The sequence below is a fragment of the Scyliorhinus torazame genome, chromosome 7 (assembly GCF_047496885.1).
Source record: "Scyliorhinus torazame isolate Kashiwa2021f chromosome 7, sScyTor2.1, whole genome shotgun sequence".
Lineage (NCBI taxonomy): Eukaryota > Metazoa > Chordata > Chondrichthyes > Carcharhiniformes > Scyliorhinidae > Scyliorhinus > Scyliorhinus torazame.
Window position 1 is genome coordinate 141,899,800 of NC_092713.1, and position 17,426 is coordinate 141,917,225.

The window sequence follows — 17,426 nt, forward strand, 5'->3', positions numbered from 1 at the left end:
CCGTGACCTCGGCTCACACTGTGCGAGGCCCCCTCCTTCCTGCTTCCCTGTTCCCGCCATGATTACCATAGCGCGGGAACAAAGCACGCGCTTACCATTTGGCCCTGCCCCCAATGGCCGGCGCCCCCAGCTCCTCATCCTCCCTCCCCCCCCCTCCCCACGACATGGGGAAGAGAGAAAAGTTACAGGGTCGCAGGATTAACAACTTGGGAAGTCATCTCTTCCTCCTTTTTCCCCCCTTCACCCCACATATTCACCCCACCACTTTGTCCCAAACGTTCTTTTTCTAGCCCGCTTATTCCAGTTTCTCCTCGACAATAAATGTCCACGCCTCTTCTGCCGTTTCAAAGTAGTGGTGTTTCCCTTGATGTGTGACCCACAGTCTTGCCGGCTGCAGGAAATTTAACCTTCCTTTTGTGCAGCACCGCCTTGGCCCGATTAAAGCTTGCCCTCCTTCTCGCCACCTCCGCACTCCAGTCTTGATATACGCGGATCACCGCGTTCTCCCACCTACTGCTCCGAGTTTTCTTTGCCCATCTGAGGACCATCTCTCTGTCCTTATATCGGAGAAATCTCACCACTATGGCTCGAGGAATTTCTCCAGCCCTCAGTCTTCGCGCCATAACTCGATAGGCTCCCGCCACCTCCAGCGGACCCGTCGGGGCCTCCGATCCCATTAACGAGTGCATCATCGTGCTCACATATGCCCCGACGTCCGCCCCTTCTGCACCTTCGGGAAGACCAAGAATCCTTAAATTCTTCCTCCTCGCATTATTCTCCAGCACCTCCAGCCTTTCCACACACCTTTTGTGTTGTGCCTCGTGCATCTCTGTTTTCACCACCAGGCCCTGTATGTCGTCCTCATTCTCAGCAGCCTTTGCCTTCACGACCCGAAGTTCCTGTTCCTGGGTCTTTTGCTCCTCCTTTAGCCCCTCAATCGCCTGTAATATCGGGGCCAACAGCTCCTTCTTCATCTCCTTTTTAAGTTCTTCCACGCAACGCCGCAGGAACTCTTGTTGGTCAGGGCCCCATATTAAACTGCCTCCTTCCGACGCCATCTTGCTTTGTGCCTGCCTTCCTGGCCGCTGCTCTAGAGGATCCACCGCAATCCGGCCACTTTCCTCTCCTTTTTCCATCCGTGTCCAGGGGGGATTCCCTTCTGGTTTACCGCACCGTGTTTTTAGCCGTTAAAATTGCCGTTGGGGCTCCTATTAAGAGCCCAAAAGTCCTTTCCACCGGGAGCTGCCGAAACGTGCGACTTAGCTGGTCATCGCCGCACCCGGAAGTTCCTGAAAATCGCTTATTGTCACAAGTAGGCTTCAAATGAAGTTACTGTGAAAAACCCCTAGTCGCCACATTCCGGCGCCTGTTCGGGGAGGCTGTTACGGGAATTGAACCGTGCTGCTGGCCTGCCTTGGTCTGCTTTCAAAGCCAGCGATTTAGCCCTGTGCTAAATTGTGCAGCAAGAAAAGTAGTCCTGATCTCTCTAGCTGAATAATTGTGAACTCCACAGTGACAAGACAATGTTTGTGATATACTGGATACATATATTAAATACTGTTGCTCTTTCTAGCTTTGTTCTATTTGCTCTGTTTCGGTCACCTTTGCTCATGAGTCGCCAGGTATCTTTATGATACCGCCACGTGGTTCAAGGTTAGGTTATGATTAATAACACAGCACGCCGCTTAGTAAGGATTAAAACAACGGTCATTTATTATATACAACAAGCAATATTAATACCCTAATACTACTTTCTATATAACAAACCTATCACTACTGGCCAATACTTAACTTAGGAAGAGCCCACCAGGTCAGGGAAACAAATGGCTTGTCCAATCAAATCTGGCCTACGGGATTCAAAAGGCTGCTACAGGTCGGTGGCTAGGTGTCTCTACCGGATAGCGATCGTTGGATTCACACTTACTGCTACCGGTGGCTGGTCTTCCGAAGGTCTTGAGCAGGCGAAGATGAGAGAGAGAGAGATCTGAACTTGGACCTTTACTTTTATAGGGCCCAGGGGCTTCCCGCCTCCCAGGGCGGCCCTTGACCCTGAGTCCCAAGTGATTGGATTCTGTCCCCAGTCTCTGGGGTCGATGTGTCCAATGGTGAGGCGATTCCTCGATCGGGGGTTGGTCGCTCACCTATCTTTGTTTCGGCCACTGCAGGCGCCGACAGGTCTGGCCCGGTATTCAATTGCTAATATGTTGCAATTGTTCCCGGGGATAGCCGATTTAACTGTGGATGTCTGAGTTGATTAGGTGTAAACAGTCCTGAATGAAACTGCGGATACCTGGGTTGAAGGGCTGTTGATAGCCCTGAGTATCGATCTGGGCTACGTTCCCAGAGCTGAATATGCGAACCTGTCTGCAGCTGCCTGCTTGTGTCTTCTTGGCTGCTTTTCCCAGCAGTCTTTCGGGTTAGCCATTTTAAACTGGGTTTTGGCCAGATTAATCGGAACGCAGCCATTTTACATGGCTACATTCCCGCCTTGTGATCCTAACGCGAAGCGTGAAGGATCACATAAATTTTGTCCTCTTCGTTTCCCGACTGGGGGGGGCGGGAGGCACCTCCCCCATGGCCACTACTCTGACCCTAGCTATGCACAAAAATTTACCTAAACAATTCTTGAGGGCGCTATATCAGGCAGGGGCATGTATCTATATAAAAAATAAACTGGGAACCTCTAATTTTACCTAAACACTCTATACTCCTAAACATTCCATTATCCTATCTTCCTAAAACATACAACAACAATCACAACATTTAATATACTCTTTCCTGGCTTGGCAGTCAAGCTCAGGATCATACATTTTTTTTAATGAAACGTTCCGTATATCTCTTTATTTACAGGAATAATGCACGTGAATACTCTTTATTCTTTATAGGTCGCGGGGGTCTGGGGTCTGGTCATAGCCGAATATCGGGGATCGGATCCGATATACCGGGCGCGGTACGCTCTCCTTTTCCACTTGCGGAGGCGCATGGTCTGTACTGCACAACTGAGTATAGCCAATGCCAACAGTGCCTCAATGATGTATGATAGGGAGTACCATGTTATGAACTTGGCACACCAGGATAATGCAGCGTGGTTGGTGACTGGGCCCTCGGTACTACGGGGCAGTGAACCGTTAACGGCAGGGGGGTTTGGAGTAATGGGGTTCGCGTTCCCGCGCAACAAAAAGTCCACAATAAATATGTTGAGCACGAAAAAAGGAGTCCTCAGGGCTGTCTTCTTTCTTTTCCTTTTCCTGTTTGCTGGTTTTCTCTGGACTTGGAGCTTCTGGAGTTCTGTAAGACAAGTGTAGTGTGTGAAAATACTTTGGTTTAATATCTGGTGTGTTAGTGTGTCTGTCCTTCTTGGGGGCCAATTAAACCCTTATAATTGGTCACAGTATGTGACTCTCCCCCCATTTTTTTTTTTTCTCCCAAAACAAATGTTTGGACACGGTACACTTCCCAATGGTGGACCAGTGCAAACTTTACCATCCAAATGCTCTAGGATGTAAATAGCATGTGGCAGCAACCCAAAGGTTGCCTAAATAAAATAAAACGGTTTTTGAAAGTAAAGTTCGAGTCCCCGGGTAGGACGACTACCAATACCGTATCTTCCCTACCCGAGCGTTTTTGACCAACGAGGGGGTCCCCAGGCAGGGCGGGTCTCACGCCGTTTCTCCACTGCCTGAGCGACCAAAGAACGGACAAAAATGTAGTCATCATGGTGGGGTTACTGTTCTGATTATACCATCCAATCAGAAGAGTAGCTACGATCGGGCGTCTGGTCTGGTGGGCCTCTGAGGCAAGTCCTCAGAGGTATCGGCCGAATGGGCGTGTGGCGGTGCTGGGTGTCTGAGGCAAGTCCTCAGAGGTTTCGGCAGAATCGGCATGTGGCCGCGGTGGGTGTCAGCGGGAAAAGTTAAAAAGTTCAGGTGAATGGTTGTGGGGTGGTGAGAAAATTCTCCTGTAGGACGAACAACATTTAACAAACAGACAGACAACATAAAACATTCTGCAGGTTCTATCAGAAAGGACAACACTTTTCACCAAGTGTCTCCTTTAAATCATCATGTGGACACCTCAGTTCTCGGTTGCGAACAGGGTTGCAAAAGGGTCGGCGGAGTCAGGCCCGAGGTCGTCACCGTCTCCCGGGTGCCAAACTCTGGAGTGGATCAGGGCGGAAAGGGCTGCGTGGTGTGAGTTGGGATCGTCCTCGTCGTTGCGGACGAGTCTGCAGGAGTTGTCGCGGTGCCAATGAGTGGTGTCGAGTTGGGTGGGGACAAAGTCGGGGTCGTCCGTGTAGTTTGGTGGTCGGTGGTGGGGTTTACTTAAGTAGGTGATGAGGAAGGGGTCACTGGAGTCGAGGTCGGAGTTGCTGGGTGTTGGACCAGGATGGTAGGGAGGCGTGCTGTGGCTGTCGTCAGAGTCACAGTCGCTGTCTGTGCTGCTGCAGTCTGTGGGCGTTCTGGGGCGGAGCGTAAAGTTCGTGGGTGGAGTCGGTGGTGTGTCCGTGTCTGGGCTGGACGTAGAAGGGGTGGGTGTGGTGACGTTGGATGTGGGCGGGGTTTGGTCGGCTGCGTCAAGCATGACGTGGTGGGAGTGGTTTGACTGTGGTCCATAAACCTTGAGCTGGTTTATGTGAAACCATGCGGTTTCACCATTTTGGTATTTAATTTTATATACCGACGGGCTTATTTTGTCCGTAATTGAATAGGGACCTGAGTATTTTGGAGACAGAAACGTGCTGGGGTTGTACACGGACAACATTACTTGCTGTCCTATGTTGTACTCCGTGGCATGTACTGCCTTAGCAAAACAGGCCTTGCTCTGTTTTCTTTTAGTTCCCAATTTAACAGCGGCTGCTAGCTGAGCCGTTTCTATATTTGCAAGTAGTTGTTCCACGGCCTTCTCGTGGGTGAGGGCCGTGACTTCGGGGCTGGTTAGGTCTAAACCTAGCAAATATTCTGTCCCTTTCATGGGGCGTCCGGTCATGAGGGTGTGTGGGGTGAAACCTGTGGAGGTGGAAACAGTGTTACGCAAAAACATCAGCGCAAAGGGGAGGACCGAATCCCAGGTGGTGTTGTTTTGCTGGACCATTTTTCTAAGGGTGGTTTTTAGGGTCCGATTCATGCGCTCCACTATACCACTCGACTGAGGGTGGTACGCAATGTGAAATTTTTGGGTTATGCCAAATATCGTGAGGACGTTCTGCATGACCCGTCCCGTAAAGTGAGAACCTTGGTCCGATTCAATACTGCAGGGGAGTCCCCATCTTGTGAAGATGTGGTGGGTTAGGATTTTGGCGGTGGTTTTCGCGGTGTTGGTGCGGGCTGGAAATGCTTCCACCCACTTTGTAAAAGTGTCAATGTCCACCAGAACATATTTATAGCCATTCCTGCAAGGGGCAATGGACCTATAAAATCGATCTGGAGGTTAGTCCAGGGGCCGTTAACGGGTCGGGTGTGGCTGAGATGTGCCTTTTTGGCATACCTATCTGGGTTGTTTTGCGTGCAGATGAGGCAATTTTCGATGGAATGTGATACATCCTCTTTAAGATTTGGCCACCAACAAAGCTGCTTGAGGTGGGCTGCGGTGGGATCGATTCCCTGGTGTCCATGGCCGTCATCGAATAGACAGATCATCTGATTCCTATCTTGTACAGGAACCACGTAAAGGCTGTCCTTTAGCACCACACCATCATGTGTGGTTATGGTATTCCGGAACCTCTCTTATGAGGCTGGAAACTTCCCTTTCACGATCTCAGTGAGAGCACTATCCTGCTTCTGGGCCGCTACTAGATCTTTGATTCTAGTCTGCGCGACCTGAACTGCACTCACTGGGGCGCTCCCGGGGGGCTTCCTAAAGTACCCATGCCTGGATCCTGCCTTAGCCAGCGCGTCGGCTTTTACATTTCCAGGGGGGGGAAGAACGATGGTGGCTGCAGACTTTTATAATGCCAAAGTCCTGTTCTTGGCCTTTTCCAGAATATGGCGGAGTAATGGGGCTGAGGGGAGGGGTTTTCCATCCGCTGAAACAAATCCTCTTGTTTCCCAGAGGGGCAGAAATTCGGTGAGGCTGTTGCAGACGTATAGACTGTCTGAATATATGTCTGCTGGGCTGGGGAAGGAATCTGGGTGGTCTACAATGTAGGCGATGGCCCCAAGCTCTGCAGCCTGCGCGCCTAAGTGCCCGGGCAATTTTAATGCGATTTCTTCGAGGGCGCGTCCCTGCGCGTCCTCCACATAAATCCCGCAACCTGTTATGCGTTGCCCATCCAGGATTGTGGAAGATCCATCCACATAAATCCTGATGGGGTCACACGTCTCCGGGTGAGGGGGGTTCTGAGATGGAGTGGCTAGTTTTCTGGGGGGTGTCCTGCCTATAAAGGGGCCTGTATTATGGTGGGGCGAGATGATTTCACACTCATGGGGGGTTCCGGGGTATTGTAGGTTGTCCGCTAAGTATGTGTGAGTCTTTGTCCGTTTTACTGTGATGTCCCGTCCTTGTAAGAGAAGGGTCCACCTAGCAGCGCGGATTTGGTTGACGGTACCGTCTTTAAGTCGTCCGTCCAGTAAAGGTTGGGTGGGGGTGTGTTCGGTCAAGATGGTGATGGGGTTCAGTCCGGTAATGTAGGAAAAGTACTGGACTGCCCAGAAAACTGCGAGCAGGTGCCTCTCACAGGCTGAAAATCCCTGCTCCACAGCATCTAAAATTCGGGAGGCATAAGCTACGGGTCTTAACTGGTCGTGCCATTCCTGGAGGAGCACGGCTGAAAGGGTGCGGTCTGTTGTCGCTACCTCTATGGCAAAAGGGGAAAGCGGCTCTGGAACTTGTAGTGCGGGGGCGGCTATAAGTGCCTGTTTTAGTGATTCCACAGCCTCCGTATGCTGCGGAAGCCACTCCCAGGGGGCTCCTTTCTTTAGGAGGTCTGAGAGGGGCGCTGCCTTGCTGGCGAAACCGTCAATGTGGTTTCGGCAGTAGCCAACCAGTCCTAAAAATGACCGGAGGGCTGACACGTGTTGGGGAAGGGGCAGTTTAGCGATCGAGTCAATTCTTTTGTGCTCGATCTCGCATTTGCCGTGTGTGATGATAGTACCCAAATATATCACCTTTCCTTCCAATATTTGGGCCTTCTTGGGGTTTACTTTACAGCCAATGGAGTGTAGTAACTCCAGGAGTTCGGACAGAAGCTCAATGTGCTCTTCCTTTGTGTCTGTCTGCAGTAGTAGATCGTCTACATACTGTACCAGACATTCGGGGCGAGAAAATTTTGCTAGTCCATTTGCCAGCTGTCGGTGGAAAATGGAGGGGGAGTTGTGGAAGCCTTGTGGCAGGCATGTCCACGTGTACTGCTGAGCTCGGAAAGTGAAGGCAAATTTGTACTGGCACGCCTTTGCCAATGGAATGGACCAGAACCCATTACTGACGTCCAAAACCGTGAAATATCGGGCATGGAGTCCCTGTTTGAGCATGGTCTCGGGACGGTGGGGGCTGCTGCGGGGGTGACTTTATTGAGTTCCCGATAATCAATGGTCAAGCGCCATGATCCGTCGGGTTTCCTCACTGGCCAAATCGGGGCATTATTAGTTGAGGCTACCGATCTTAGGACGCCCTGCTCTAATAAGCTTTCTATGACCTTTAGGATTTCTCCCTCTGCTTCTAGGGGAAATCCGTACTGTTTTTGGGGTCTAGGGTCCGGTCCGGTTATCTGTACGGAACCGGTCATCCGTCCACAGTCGTGTTTGTGGGTTGCAAATGCTGCCCTGTTCTTTTGCAGGACTGCCCTAACCTGTCGGTCCATGCTGAGTGTGGTGGGGTTGAACCAAAACTCGCCTACGGCGCTGATTTTGTTCATGTAGTCCCCTATATTGAGTGTTGCGGGGGCTCTAGCGGATTTCGCCATCTTCCAGACACGCTGGTTGACTGGATCGAAAGAGAGGTGGTGAGAGTTCATGAAGTCGATCCCCAAAATGTGCTCTGCTGTTGGGGGCAGGTCGACTAACACTACGGGGTGTTTTGTACTAAGGGTACCGATTTGGATGGGTACAGGGGTTGTGATATGCCCCTGTTGTGAGTGACCTGTGAAGCCGCTGAGGGTGATAGTGGATGTGGTGGTCCACGTGTCCTTACCAAGGGTGGAGGAATTTAAGGTTGTGCGGGACCCTCCTGTGTCCCAGAGAAACTCGATCGGCTGTCCCCTAACCTTTGCTGCGACTACGGGTCGTCCTGACCTATCCCAAAGGGTATCGCAGACCCAGCTGGGGGAGCCTATACACCGTCATGCCGTTCCGGTCGCGTCTGTCTGATCGGGCTGGGCGCTAACGCTATGTATGGGCTCTGCCTTTTTCTTATTGGGAGTGCCTGTTTGTTGGGCTCTCTGTGGTTTCTTAGGGCTATTGCATTCCTTAGAAAAATGTCCCAAGTGTCCGCAATTGTAGCACTCTTGCGGTTTGGGATTGTGGAGAGTGGTTCTTACTGCCTGCACGCCTGCGGCGGCTTGGTTTTCCTCAGGGGTTCTAGCGGCTGATTTACCGTGAGCCGCTTGTTCCCAAACGCGGGACAATCTCTTGACCACCCACTTCTCATTATGAGCCTCCTCCGAGGGGTCATAATTGCTACAGGCATTCTGTCCTGCTTCAGTGGTATGGGAGATAAGGGTGCGGGTCCACTTGGCCATATTGTCTGGGGACAAATGGGCGCGATCTACGTTGCCGAAAACGGCTTCAAAATGAATCCACAAGCGTCCTGCGACCGCTGTGGGGTGTTCAGACTTTTTCTGTCTGCATTTATTCAGACCGTCTACGGGGTCGCCCCGGTTGTACCCGATCGCATCCAGGATCGCGGTATGCATTTCTGCAAGGGTGCCTCCTCCTACATTCTGTGGGTCGGGAAGGGCTGCTGCGACCGATGGGTCTAAGCTGAGGACCGTGAGCTTTACCTGCTCTTTCTCATCCAGGCCGTACATGGTCGCCTGGTGTTTGACGGTGGCAAAGAAATGGTTTGGGTCTGAAGCGGGGAGGAACGGTGTGATTTTGGCACACGCGTCCCGTAATTGGGTCACTGAGGGGGGTGGAATATAAGACGTCCGCCGCTTCTGCTGTGGCGGTGCGGTGGGTTGTTACAGGGTTCATGGGAGCCTGTATTATCTGTTGTGTGGGGGGTGGGGGTGCTTTCCTCCTTTGGGGTTTTCCCTGCGCACATGCCCCCTGAACATATCGCTGCGCTGTCTCTTGCAATTCTTCCCAATCAGGGCCGTCTTCCTGTTCTAAACTTTCCCCAAAGGTTTCTTGAAATCCCTTTTGGACAGAAAGCAGTGCTTTCAAGTCTGCAATCTGCTTTCGGCACTTGGCATGGTCCAAAGTACTCTGCCTTTATTCCGTGGTTGTGGCGTGGAGCGCTCTCAAGGCTGCCTTGAGATCACTGCACTGTTTCTGGAGCTTCTCTAACTGGTTTTCTGTTTCTTTCTTTACCAGGACTGCACGCTGCAGGTCCTGATAAGCCTTCTCATACTGTGACTGGAAACTACTCAAGTGCGCCAGACAAGATTGGTGACCCCGTTTGGCGTCAGCCACCTCTTGGTCCTTTGCTGCTAGTTTCCCTTTCAATTCCTGGTTCTCTTTCTCAATCTCACATATATCGGTTTTCCTTATCCGATGTATGTCTTCTATTTCCTTGCGGAGCGTCCTGACGACCTCCTCTGTGCCTCGCAATTGTGCCAGACAGGACACAATTGCCATCGGCTTGCGCGCTTTTACTAAACTTTTCCTGTGAATCTGACTCAGGTTCTCCCACCAAGTATGCCCTATACTCCCAGGACCTGAGTCGTCGTTACTGCAGAAATCCTTCCACACGGGCCATCCTTTGCCCTGCAGAAATTTGGATTTCCACCTCCCAAACGGGACACTGTCCCGCTCCTACGCTGCTGACTGGTGCGACAGCAAAATCTTCGGGGTTCATGAGGCGCTGCATCGCTTGCATTGCCTGCATGGCTCTCTCTTATCTGCTCGTTACGTTCGAATTTGGAACAGGGGGTCAAGGTGGCGTGGTAGATACGGGTACGGCTTGCGCTACTTTCCGAAATACCACCTGCCGATAGTTTTGACGCAACAAAAAGTCTATCAGTTTTGCCTTATAGCCCTGTTAGTTACGCATGCATATACACACTTCCGAATTGTGAATTATTAACCAGAACCTCTTGAACACTTGTGGTTTTTTTTGTTGTTGTTTTGTTTCCGATTGGATTCTAATTCAAAATGTTGGGGTTCTCCCGGAGTGGTTTTCCACTTCTAAGTCGGGTCCCGGCGGAGTCGCCAATTATGTTGCTCTTTCTAGCTTTATTCTATTTGCTCTGTTTTGGTCACCTTTGCTCATGAGTCGCCAGGTATCTTTATGATACCGCCACTTGGTTCAAGTTTAGGTTATGATTAATAACACAGCACACCGCTTAGTAAGGATTAAAACAACGGTCATTTATTATATACAACAAGCAATATTAATACCCTAATACTACTTTCTATATAACAAACCTATCACTACTGGCCAATACTTAACTTAGGAAGAGCCCACCAGGTCAGGGAAACAAATGGCTTGTCCAATCAAATCTGGCCCGCGGGATTCAAAAGGCTGCTACAGGTCGGTGGCTAGGTGTCTCTACCGGATAGCGATCGTTGGATTCACACTTACTGCTACCGGTAGCTGGTCTTCCGAAGGTCTCGAGCAGGCGAAGATGAGAGAGAGAGATCTGAACTTGGACCTTTACTTTTATAGGGCCCAGGGGCTTCCCGCCTCCCGGTGCGGCCCTTGACCCTGAGTCCCAAGTGATTGGATTCTGTCCCCAGTCTCTGGGGTCGATGTGTCCAATGGTGAAGCGATTCCTCGATCGGGGGTTGGTCGCTCACCTATCTTTGTTTCGGCCACTGCAGGCGCCGACAGGTCTGGCCCGGTATTCAATTGCGAATATGTTGCAATTGTTCCCGGGGATAGCCGATTTAACTGTGGATGTCTGAGTTGATTAGGTGTAAACAGTCCTGAATGAAACTGCGGATACCTGGGTTGAAGGGCTGTTGATAGCCCTGAGTATCGATCTGGGCTACGTTCCCAGAGCTGAATATGCGAACCTGTCTGCAGCTGCCTGCTTGTGTCTTCTTGGCTGCTTTTCCCAGCAGTCTTTCGGGTTAGCCATTTTAAACTGGGTTTTGGCCAGATTAATCGGAACGCAGCCATTTTACATGGCTACATTACTGAGCAGGATTATAATGGTAAGCCGGAGATGAGAGCATGATTGCACATCCTGAACTCTAAAGGGCAAGAATCTTAGATTGCATCTTTGAAACCATCAATGTTTTTTTTACATAATTTGGACTTCAAACCAGGTTTGTGACGTCCACAGGCAATGATTTTTTTTGACTGTCCATTGATTCCAAAGATTATAAGCGTGCACTTTATTTTAATCTTTGGCTCCAATTTGCTGAAATGGGATTAAAATCTCTTCTGTCTCTTGCTGGGTATGGTCCGTAGAATAAGAACCATTTCAAACTGAAAAGAAAACTCCTGGCCCATGTCCTGTTACTTTGCATCATACCAATGAGATTTATACGAACTGACTTTTCTTCATTTGCTCTTATCAATAGTTTCAGCTATTATTCCTGTTTTGTTTTCAAGGCAAAATTTGGAAAATGTGATATCCCAAAGCCTGGGTTCTTTGATTTTGAAGGCAAACAGAAATGGTAAGTGGTTTTCTTTCAGAATTTTTTTTTTCAGTGTAAGCATTAAATATAAGTACCTATGTTCTGAGATAGAACCACATATGGGTAGGATGGAATGAAAAAGTGCTGGAAATATTCAGCATCTGTTGAGAAAGAAAGAGAGTTAATATTTTGAGTCCAGTATAACTCTTCATGTGCAATCACACTCTCATCTTTATTTTCCCACAGTCATTCTCCATATATAATAAATGTATCCAGTATACCACAAACATTACCTTGTCACTGTAGAGTTCAGAATCATTCAGCTGCTGGGATTAGGACTACTTTTCCTGCTGCACAATTTATCCACTCCCTGTTCTGAAGAGTCAGGTTTTATTCAAAATGTTAACTGTTTCTCTCTCCACAGATGTTGTCAAACTTGCTGAATATTTACAGTATTTTCATTGTGTTTTTGTTGCCTGTTCAAATTTGAAGGCCAGTGTTCAAGAGGGATCAACTGTAGTTTTCTATGCTTTTAATTTGAAGAGAGGTAGTATTGAAACCAGAAGTGTGAGCATGAGCGCAAGCCGATCAATTAAAATGGCAAATAAATGTAAACTTGGTCACGCTTGTGGATTGAGTGGAGGTGTTCCACAAAGCAGTCACCCAGTCTGCAATTCGTTTCCCCATTGTAGAGGAGACCATATTGTGAGCAGTGAACACAGTATACTAAATTGAATGAAAGCATGTTATTGGGCTGGTTTAGCACACTGGGCTAAATCGTTGGCTTTTAAAGCAGACCAAGGCAGGCCAGCAGCATGGTTCAATTCCCGTACCAGCCTCCCCGAACAGGCGCTGCAATGTGGCGACTAGGGGCGTTTCACAGTAACTTCATTGAAGCCTACTCGTGACTTTTAATTTTTTAATTTTATTGAGCTACAGGAGGGATGTTGGCGCCTTCAAATCTGTATCCCCGCCCTTAGCTACCGCAAACTTTGGAGGAGGGAAATTCAAAATTTAGAACGGGAACAGAAGTTGTGCCCATCAGTACATCTGATGAGGCAAGCCAAATCTGAACATTTTGCTTCCCTTACATATCTTCGACTTAAATTGTTTCTTGTTTACTGACAGGGAAGCATGGAAAGCGATGGGTGATATGACTGCACAACAAGCTATGCAGGAATATGTTGCAGCTATAAAGAAATTGGATCCAGAGTGGAATCCTAAGGTAATGTTACAGGGATGGCTGCAATGTTTTACACCCACAAGTTGCAAGGTTTGGAAATAACCGTATTTTCAATTATTTGCTACCTTTTTCCTTGATCTTTTCTTTGCCACATTATCACTCCCTGCTATCCTATGTGACCAGGTGCCACCCTTTCTTTGTGTGTTTCTCCATTTATCCTTCAGCCTCTTCCTGTAGTTGCATAGTTCAAATACCTGCTTGACCAAGTGGGAGATTCACGGAGTTCTCTTTCATATTCACAGAGTTAGGATCAAAAGCAAGGAAAGTGCACTGTATAATGATGTGTGTGCATGTAATAGTTTTAAAGCAACTGGTTAAAGCCTCTGCTACAAAATTGGATGAAGGGATTTCATACCAGTGCGTTACGCATCGGCCGGTAGTGGGTGTAACATCCAGGTCAGTGCGCTCAGATGATACTCAGCGATGTCAGTATGCCACTTTAGCCTGTGCTTTCTTAATTGTCATGATGTGGAGATGCCGCCGCTGGACTGGGGTGGGCACAGTAAGAAGTCTCAACACCAAGTCCAACGGTTTATTTGAAAGCACAAGCTTTCGGAGCGCTGCTCCATCATCAGGTGAAGGAGCAGCGTTCCGAAAGCTTGTGATTTCAAATAAACCGTTGGACTTTAATATGGTGTTGTGTTTCTCGATTGTGGTTATATATTTGCACCCAATGTGGCAGAGAGACGTGTTAAGCACAGGCAATTACCTCTCCTCTATGAAAGGGGGAAGCAGAAATTGGAGCTTAAGAGGGAGATCTCTGGGAACAGCATAACTATCTGTGGTCCAAACCGCTTCACCACTGTGGGATTTCCCTGGGTCCGTTGTGAACCTTTGATAAGGATTGCTTGCTATGATTAGTCAACATCTCCATTATTATTGTTTCATGTGACCCTCGGGATGGCCGAAGGTGAACTAGGTCATTTTTGACCATGACCGTCTTTGCCAAGCAATTCATATGTACTGGTACCTCTCACTGATTAATCTTTTGATGCATCCACCCTATGAAGTGGATTCACTGCAGGAGTTCCTCTAGACAGTGTCTTGAGCCCAACCATCTTCACCTGCCTCATCCATTACCTTTTTGCCATCATAAGGTAAGATCATAAGTGGGACATTTGCCAATAATTGCATAGTGCTCAACACCATTCCCAACTCATAATGAAACTGTCTGTTCCTAAAATAGCAGGACCTGGACAACATTCTGGCTTGAGCTGTTAAGTGGCAAATTGTTTCTATTCTTTCACAGGATCTCACCATCCCTGGCAACGGCAGCAATTGTTACCATCCCTAAATGCTGTTGAGAAGGTGATGGTGAGTCACCTTCTTGAAATGCTGCAGTCTGTAGTGAATGGACCCACAGTGCCATTGGGAAGGAAATCCCAGGTTTTTGACCGAGTGACAGTAAAGGAATGGCAATATAGTCCCAAGTCATGGTGGTGTGCTACTTCGAGAAAGTCTTCTTGCAAGTGGTGGTGTTCCGAAGCACCTGCTAACTTTATCCTTCTAGGTGGTAGAAGTTGCAGGTTCAGGTGTTGTAGAAGGAACCTTGGCGAGTTGCTACATCTTGTAGATGGTGCACATTGCTGCTCCTGTGCGTTGGTGGTGGAGGGTGTGAATGTTTAAGATGGTGGATGGGGTGCCGATCAAATGGCTGAGAAAAAAGCTCATCCAGGCAAGTGGGAAGCATTTCATCACGCTCCTAACCTGTGCCTTGTAGATGGTGGACAGGCTTTGGGGAGTCAGAAAGTTAGGTACTTGCCACCAAATTGCCAGCCTCCAACTTGCTCTTGCAGCCACAGTATTTATGTGGCTAGTCCAGTTCAGTTTCTGGCCAATAGTGATTTCCAGGATGTTGATTGTGCGGGATTCAGCGATGGTAATGCCATTGAATGGCAATGGAGGTGGTTAGATTCTCTCTGTAGATGGTCATTGCTTGGCACTTGTGTGGCACAAATGTTGCTTGCCACTTATCAACCCAAGCCTACGTAGAAACTTCAAAAATAGGGGCAGGAGTAAGCTATTTGGTCCTTTGAGCCTGCCCTGCCATTCAAGAGGATCAGCCGTGATCAAATATCTCAACACTATACTCCTGCGCTCTCCCCATACCCCTTGGCACCGTTAGAATCTAGAAATCTACCTGTTTTCTTCTTAAATATATGCAGTGAGTTAGTCTCCGCATCCCTCTGGTAGAGAATTCTACTGGTTCATCACCTTCTGATGAAGACGTTCTCCTCATCTCAGTACTAAATGGCCTATCCCATATCCTGAGACTGTGCCCCCCTCTCTTTTAAAAAAATATTTTTATTCAAGGCATTTTCATATATACAAACAGAATCCTAAGAACAACCAAACAATTCAATGGGATGCCAAACCCTCCTCACATCCCACTTCCCCATTTTACCCCCCCCCCCCCCCCCCCCCCCCCCCCAATCCCCAACTGACCCTTCAAACCACCTTACAGAAATCAATAAATGGCTTCCACCTCCGGGGGAACCCATAAACCGACTCCCTCAAGACGAACTTGATGTTCTCCAGGCCTCGGGAATTCTGCCAGGTAGCTCACCTGGTAGCCCCCGCATTCGGCAGCTCCCAGGTCCGCCACCCAAGCTAAATCCATCTCCAGGCAATCAGGGAGGCAAAGGCCAAAACATCGTCCTCTCTCACTCCCTGGACTCCTGGGTCTTCCGACGCCCCAAATATCGCCACCTCTGAACTCAAAACCACCTCCACATCCAACACCTTAGTCACCACAAACGAGAACCCCTGCCAGAACCCCCTCAGTCTCGGGCATGCCCAGAACTTGTGGATGTGCTTTGCGGCCCCCCCGCACATCACCCACACCTATCCTCTACCCCCGCAAAGAACCTACTCATCTCGCCTCCGTCGTATGAGCCCTGTGTAACACCTTGAACTGGATGAGGCTTAGCCTCACACACGACGCTTAGCCTCACACACGACGAGAATGCTTTCGCCCTCCGCATGGCCTCCGCCCACGTCTCAGACCTCACCTCCCCTCCCATTTCCTCTTAATATCCCCTGCCCGGGCTCCCTCCCATATAAATATCCTTAACTCCTTATAAATATCCGACACCTACCCCTCCCCTATTTCATCCTTCCACAGCACCTTGTCCTGCAACCCCAGAGGCGGCAGCCCAGGAAAGGACAGCACCTCCCTCCTTACAAAGACCGAACCTGTAGGTACCTAAAGCCATTCTCCCTGGGCCTCAGACATTTCATAGAATTTACAGAAGGAGGCCATTCGGCCCATCGGTTCTGCACCGGCTCTTGGGAAGAGCACCCCACCCAAGCCCACACCTCCACGCTATTCCCATTACCCAGTAACCCCACCCAACACTAAGGGCAATTTTGGACACTAAGGACAATTTAACATGGCCAATCCACCTATCCCGCACATCTTTGGACTGTGGGAGGAAACCGGAGCATCCAGAGGAAACCCACGCACACACTGGGAGAACGTGCAAACTCCGCACAGACAGTGACCCAAGCCAGGAATCGAACCTGGGACCCTGGAGCTGTGAAGCAATTGAGCTAACCACAATGCTACCGTGCTGCCTCCAGGTCCTCCAACTCTGCAAATTTGCCACCGATAAACAGTTCGCCAAAGTACTCAATCCCTGCCTGCCACCCCCCTGAAACCTCACGTCCAGCCACGGCGGTGCAAACCTATGGTTATTACAGATTAGCACCGACACCACCACTGAGCTCACAAAGTACCTGGCTGGCGATAGCGGTAAAGGCACCAACAACAAAGCCCTTAAACATGTACCCCTGCACGATGCCGCCTCCATCTGTCCCCACACCGACCCTTCCCCCCAGGGCCCATTTCTTAACCATAGCAATATTCGCCGCCCAGTAGTAATTCATCATATTTGACAATGCCACGCCTCCCCCTCGCCCCGTTCCAGGAAAGCCCTCCTAACCCACGGGGTCTTCCTCACCACACCAATTCAGAGATCAGCCCATTGATCTTCCAAAAAAAATGATTTGTGGACAATGATTGGGAGGTTCTGAAACATAAGCAGAAACCTTGGTAGCACCCGTCTTCACCCGCCCTGCCAGCGACAACGGCAGCACCTTCCACCTCTTAAAGTCTGCTTTCATCTGCTCCATCAACCGAGCCAGGTTCAGCTTGTGCAACTGTGCCCAGCACCTCGGCACCTGGATACCCAAATATCTAAAACTCGCCCCCACCTTCCTAAACGGCAGCTCCCCAAGCCTCCTTTCCTGCCCTCTAGTCTCAATCGGGAACACCTCACATTTTCCCATATTCAATTTGTATCCCGAAAACCGGCAATCTTCCCCAGGATCCCCATGATGCCTCTGATGCTGCCCACCGGGCCCGAAATGTACAGTAGCAGGTCGCCGGCATACAATAAGACCCTGTGCTTGATACCTCCCTCCCCCGCTCGATCCCTCTCCAGTCCCTCGATGCCCTAAGCGCCATTGCCGGCGGCTGTATTGCCAAGGTGAAGACCAAC

General features: G+C 49.5%; 1 protein-coding gene across 3 annotated transcripts in view; it reads left to right on the forward strand.

Annotated features, from left to right (window-relative positions):
• acbd6 (acyl-CoA binding domain containing 6) overlaps positions 1–17,426 on the forward strand; it is a 404,556-nt gene that overhangs the window by 17,172 nt on the left and 369,958 nt on the right. For all 3 annotated transcript variants that reach the window (XR_011948241.1, XM_072511603.1, XM_072511602.1), the window contains exons 2-3: positions 11,656–11,720; positions 12,810–12,906. Coding sequence is in view for 2 of the 3 variants with exons in the window: in XM_072511603.1 (XP_072367704.1) it covers positions 11,656–11,720; positions 12,810–12,906 (162 nt within the window). In the remaining variant the exon portion in view is untranslated. The remainder of the gene's footprint in view (positions 1–11,655; positions 11,721–12,809; positions 12,907–17,426) is intronic.